We start from the raw sequence: 6,000 nt of genomic DNA, 5'->3' as shown, positions 1-6,000 counted from the left end.
GCATACCACAGGGCGCTCTCCCGCGCTTGATTTTGAATGTTGATGTCTAGGTCTCGATGATTGAGCAAGAGTTCGCGCACACCAGGGGAAAAGTATTTCAGCGCCCGCATTAAAGGAGTTTTGCCTCGGTAAAATGCATTGATGTTGGCGTTGTGCTGGAGCAAAGCCTCCGCAAGACCAACGTTGTCGTATTTGACGGCCAAGTGCAACAGATTGCTGTTCTGAAATTTGATGTTGTATTTCCAGATGCTGGGCTGCAGTTTAAAATCAAAGTCTTTGCATGATTTNNNGAGGGCAAATAATGCACTACCGTCCAAATACGACACAATCCACAGCAAAAGCTCGTTGGGCAGGTCTCTGATGTTTGGCTGTAATGTATTAGCCCATCGGTAAACTCAGTAAAAACGAATTGAGACAGACCATGATTGGACAGCAGATTGGAGCTAGGAGGCAAACGAAATGTAGATGAGGGTGAGGCGTGAAAGTTGGACGTGGGGAGGCCTTTATATACTCGCCTCAGCTAAATTCAGTGGTCAGCTAGAAGTGTAGCCCGTCACTCCGCTGAGGCGCGTAGCAATCCCACGGCAGCATCAAAGCCTTGACAACAATGTTTAGGCGGAGTTGGAGAATTTCTGGCTTCCAGCTCCCGGGAACGCCAAAACCGTTCCTGGTAGTGTGTTGATGGCCTGGGAACCGAATCTATCTCTACGTACCCACATGTTGCATCTAGCGCCATAAGAATAAATCACAACCTATCACGCACTTCGAAATTCCATAGGCAACCCAGAATTTAACCCAGCGTTTGTTGACTATGCTGCCTACCGCAGTATCCAATCTGTTCGCCAATGCATGGTCACCGCGGTCTACAGCCACAAGTGCAGCTGATTTGGGCAGCAGTGATCTGGAATGATATCCCTTCTCGCAGGCCACTGATTGGCCATATAGTGGCGCATACTGCGTGTGAATGCATTCCTCGACGTATCGACTGTTTCAAGGAAGACGTTGCATGCCAGCAGCCACGCAGCCATGCAGGGAAAGACCCTACGGAGATGGCATATAAAGCTGACGAGGGGACGCTGCAGAGATTGCCCAACACCACCAACAATCCGAAGCATTTTCTGCCTTTGAAGACCACCGCAATGTCTACCATGCCTTGGAACCCATTCTCTGTCTGCGGGATCCCTCACAGTGGTCCTGGCTCCTGTTGCGGCATGACGAAAAAAGGCGAGCCATGCAAGAACTCGATCAAAGTTGAAGACACCAAGATCGGCCATCAAAAGTTGACCACTCTCGCTAGAGAGCCGTTTGACTTGTCATCGTTGCAGTCGAAGCTCTGTGATATCGCTAGAGACTTCCTCTGCGCGAGATGGCACCGGCAACGGCAGGCCGATCAAGTTGGCCAGCAGTGGTATGACGCCGCCGTCCGCAACCAGGCGCGAGTACCACATGGCTCCAGAATGGCTTCTCCATCAGTCATGGAACAGCCGGGTCAGCGTCAGGCATCGTCAGCCTCCAGGCGCCGCCCTGCATCAGACAACACTGACCCGTCACCTCGCGGGCTCAGACATGACCCGCCGGTGCGCCTGTCGACCAACCCTGAGCCAGTGCAGCCATTCAATCCATTTGTGACTTCCACAATGCTGCGGACGAACAGTGTTCCATGGCGCGTTTCGCCGGTCCAACCGGCTATTCTGGCGTCGGTCGCTAATATCTGGGCCGGTTTCCAAGAATTGACGCTCCAGAGTCTCACCCCGAGTGAAGAGGTCGACAGCATCCACTGTGTGTTCTGCCTGACCGAGGATGAAGACCATGCGAACGAGCGCGTCATCTTGCGCTGCCGTCAGTGCACATCGCTCTCTCATCTCTCCTGCGCGGAAGAATGGTTGGAAAGGCGAGATACAGGATCTGGCACGTCATGCTGTGTGTGGTAAGTGTGGATGACCTTTTTTCTGCAACGACCAGGATACTGATGACTACAGTCGAAACCAAGGTGCCCTAGACGCCTTGATTCGACCTTTACCAATCCCCTCGTTGGATGCCGAAACACATTCCGTTTTGACAGCAAGCGGATCATCTCCCGATGGAGAACCTGCCACCCTCGGGATCTTATCATCAAACGAACCTCAAAGTCAGCCGCGTCAGCGGTCAGTGGGATCCCCAGGTGTTTCAGTCGAGAGTGGCCCCCGTCGATCAGCCAGACTAGCAGGAACTCATCTACCGCGAGGACGTTCCACCTCTGCACCGCTTCGCCGGTCGGCACGACTGAATTCCCCTCAGCGTAGGTGATCACAGGTTACAGCCGAGGTAAGATGGAAAATAGGAAAAGCGACTGCCAATCACACGTGAGTACACGTGACCAGACACTCGGCACCATGATCAGCAACAGAGGTCATAGAGGTGATATAGATCTTTGGAGCAAGCTTAGCAAGAAATGAGATCCTGATCGTTAAAAAGTACAACGCGGCCGTTTCATCTTTGCGAGTGCTGGGCACCATTAGACCTTAGCCAAAAGCTACTGGCAGCTTCGCTTATTTCGAAAATGACAGCGCTAGATTTGCTGGTAGATTAAGTTTCTTCTTTCATCATACCTAACGGCGGTGACCAAGGGGACACGGATTCATCTCAGTGGAGCCGTGTCGCATAAAGCGGAGATTGTTGGCAGAAAAACGCAACTAGCGGGCTGGCGAGAGATGGACAAACTCTTGTGCTCGTTAAACTGCCTCTGGGAAGCTCAAAGCATTTCTAGGAGCTGTCTATCCCCTAGGAACCACAATTTAGCTCCTGGGGCTATTTCTAATTCTAGGAAAATGAGATCTACCCCTGGGATCTTCACTCTACGTTCCTGACTGAATACGAAACTGGCTCTGGGAGTTGTGGCGCCCCTGGGACCGTACATTAGTGTCCTAGAGTCATAATTTTGCCTTCTGAGGTCGCAGAAAGCCCTCACAAGACATCTTCACCAGACCTGCGCACAAATCTGCGTCATTCGATCACCCCCAGAAGGCCAATTCATCGCCCCAGGAATCAACAAGCCGTCAACAGGAACGCGGCTTTAATTCCCCCAGGTAGGGATACCAGACCCCGGAAGCCACATTGGGTTTCCTGGGGGCGACGTGGCTCCTAGAAGCTGCTTCTCTGCTCCCAAAAACGTTCCAGGGGCCCCCGGGAGCAAGAAAACTCCCAGGGCCAAGAGATGAGTTCCTAGCACTGATAGAACCGTCTACAGGAGCGTGACCGGTTTCTTGATAGTGATGATGAAGATGTGCACGTTTGTATCTGGATACAGCTATGGATATCTATTTGTTGTTTATACGAACAGTGACAGAAAATGCGCATAAAACAAGGAAAAGGCTACTTATCCCTAGACCCCAGAAGTGCATTGTCGGCAGTGGCGCCTCCGGCGAGCGTCTCTTCACTCATGGGGCAGCCTCCTTCATAGGACTTATTGACCTTTCATTTTCAGCAAGAGGAAAGTTATCGAGGGTTTTCTTGCTGTAGGGCTCAGGGGACAGCATGATCAGATGTCCGCTGACCGCCCGTAAGACGACGTCTCCAACAGTAGAATATATTTAATGAGTATTATAATGGTGGCAGGCTCGGTAAAATAGAACGTGAATTGGGTTAAGTCATTGCCTATGGCATCCATTATATCTGGGATCAGCAGAACATCTGGACCGGACCCTTCCTTAAGGGCCACTCAACGTGAGCGTTTTGGTTGGAAGAAAGGTGCGAGTAGCCGGCCAGGAAGACCATAGAGCTGTACAAAATTAGTAATAGTCATGTCACTTACGATGAAAACTCCATACCTAATTTTGAAGAGCAAAGGAAACGAAGAGGAAAAGTAAGTGAAGGACAAATTGAGAGATTTTCTTCACTACCTTTTTCTCCTCCCTTTTCCGTCATCTTTTCCTCGTGCCCTCAATTCCGCAAAACCCAAGGCCTTCAGTCCCTTCACCAGAAGTGACGAATTTTGCATCCCCGGGAAATCCTTTGGTGGATAAACGCGGAACGAATTCGACCACGTCTCCGCAAAAACTGGAATTGACTGACCAGTATCCTCGACGCAGCCCCAATTCATCAACTTGAACTGAAGTCGGTAAACACCGGCGGACCGAACGGACAGGTCAGTAAAGACGAAAAATGTTGCAGCTTGGTGAGTGCAGGAGGCGGTAAGATTTGAGAGAGAATGCGTTGAAGATACGGCTGTGTCCGATGAAGGATGCATAGGAGCAGAGGCCGGATCTGGATCAGCTTCAACAAAGAAGGGGGACACGAAAGTTTTGCCAGATAATAGAGGGATTGTATCATTTGTGTTGTCATCAACATCACATTTTGGTCTCTGTTCCAAGCCTCGTTGGTCTGCACCTATGGGCGGAGAAGGTTGGGATGAAGCCGAGTCAGGGAACAAGAGGCAGCTCACCGTGAATCTCGGGTCGCGGAAAATAGCACAGTCTTCTTGCGATTCTGGGTCGAAGTCCGTAAGTAGCATCTGTACAATTGGGGGCGGATCAACAAGACGACGGTATCGGTCGCGTGTACCGCAAGAGCGCGCCTTTATAGGCTGTTCCCGTACATGGAGATGATATCGAGACTGGTTAGATCGTTTTCGCGATGCCTGGGATGGCGGCGACAATTGCGCTTGCTGAAGGAGCTTCTCAAACCCACGAGGTATGCTGTAGCTAGACTCGCATGATTTGTGTCCCTGGTCTTGTTGGGTCCGGCTTTTGGTGGTCGGTTTGCTTGCAAAAGTGGATGCCAAATCTTTAGAGTAGACTGAGTAAGAGATGTTGCTGGAGCTGCAGTTGTGCCTTTGGATGTCAGAATAAGCTTCATACAATTGTACAGGTACGAATGGCTCAAACATCGTCAGTCTTCATGGAAATACACATTTGAGTAGAAGCCCTTGAGAGGAGTGCGCACCAATGGTCCTTTGATCTGAAAGACCGGATAGGACACTCGAGAGCTTGAGAAGAAGAACAAAAAAGAGGCTTTACCGAGAATCTAGGTTGTCTGTCCTGTCCCAATGACTATCGTCCCCACTGTCACGTCTCAGCAAGAATCTCGCATGTTCACATGCAGGTTGGTTCAAATCTGTGCTTATGGAAGCATCTGGCTGGTAGTGAGATCGCAGTGGGAACGTCTGCGGCAGGGACGGCCAGTGTGTATGTGTATTTTCGTTCAAGGGTGTGCGGATCGAATGCGGATTCCGCTCGGTGAAGAAAGTGGACGGTGCCAGCCGTTTATCAGGTGAGATGAGCATTATGGGGGTCTCATAGCTGGCATACTTCGTTGGGTTCTGTGGAAGGCCGTCGGCTTGGTACTTCTGATAGGGAACAGGCAGTGGACCATCGTCATGGGGTTGCGAGGCGGCCTCAGTGCAAGGCCTATCTTCCGTAGGATGGCCATACTGCTGCGACAATCGCCTCGACATTTGGTTTGCGAAAGTTTGCGCTTGCCGTCAATGTGGACCGTTCTCTGGGGCTTGATTCGATGGCCTATTGCGTGGACGGGAGAATTTCAGCCCAGTAGGCAGATCGGACTGGGCTAGGAGGGAGTCCCAAGGTCGGGAGTGAGATCTATATAGACATACCAAAAAAGATGCAGGGAATAACGTACGGTCGCAGGTAAAACATTAGGATATAATCCCCTCGAATCGCCTACAGTAGCGGGAAAGGCACCTAAGAATAAAAAACACCTTCATGATTGGTTTGACTGGCAGTTGGCATAATGGAGCTTTGCCTGGAGACGTTGCTGTTGGCTCCGTTCGGTCGGTTTCCCGCAATCTGCCCATATTCAACAACTGTCTGACTCCTACCCTTTCTCTATGATTGACTGATTATTTGAAGCTGAATCGCTGGATCCGACCAGGGATAGGACTGGGAGAGCGTCAAGACTTTCTGCCGAGCGACAACTTTAATCAGGCACGCGCCCCATTACTAGTTTCCACTGCATCCGTCGATAGGCTGCAGGCGAGGTAAGATTCACAGGAACGGCCCGAGC

The 6,000-nt window shown here is 50.9% G+C and overlaps 3 protein-coding genes across 3 annotated transcripts; 1 reads left to right on the top strand and 2 right to left on the bottom strand.

Annotated features, from left to right (window-relative positions):
• Window positions 1-537: 537 nt before the first annotated feature.
• PENARI_c063G06307 (uncharacterized protein) lies at window positions 538-1,028 on the bottom strand (the record flags this gene model as incomplete). Its single annotated transcript, XM_022637574.1, has 3 exons — window positions 538-667; window positions 764-881; window positions 956-1,028. 3 exons carry the CDS (start codon window positions 1,026-1,028, stop codon window positions 538-540), a joined length of 321 nt encoding a protein of 106 aa, XP_022482565.1.
• A 111-nt stretch (window positions 1,029-1,139) lies between these two features.
• Window positions 1,140-2,505, top strand: PENARI_c063G03727 (uncharacterized protein; the record flags this gene model as incomplete). Its single annotated transcript, XM_022637571.1, has 3 exons — window positions 1,140-1,927; window positions 1,980-2,144; window positions 2,499-2,505. 3 exons carry the CDS (start codon window positions 1,140-1,142, stop codon window positions 2,503-2,505), a joined length of 960 nt encoding a protein of 319 aa, XP_022482570.1.
• A 1,192-nt stretch (window positions 2,506-3,697) lies between these two features.
• Window positions 3,698-5,431, bottom strand: PENARI_c063G07086 (velvet factor family protein; the record flags this gene model as incomplete). The annotated part of the gene is made up of 3 exons (XM_022637575.1): window positions 3,698-3,757; window positions 3,956-4,808; window positions 4,995-5,431. 3 exons carry the CDS (start codon window positions 5,429-5,431, stop codon window positions 3,698-3,700), a joined length of 1,350 nt encoding a protein of 449 aa, XP_022482577.1.
• Between the last annotated feature and the right edge of the window lie 569 nt (window positions 5,432-6,000).

The sequence above is a fragment of the Penicillium arizonense genome, assembly GCF_001773325.1.
Source record: "Penicillium arizonense strain CBS 141311 chromosome Unknown PENARI_contig063, whole genome shotgun sequence".
NCBI lineage: Eukaryota > Fungi > Ascomycota > Eurotiomycetes > Eurotiales > Aspergillaceae > Penicillium > Penicillium arizonense.
The sequence above is the reverse complement of the archived record's forward strand: the minus strand, read 5'-3'. Positions and strand labels throughout refer to the sequence as shown.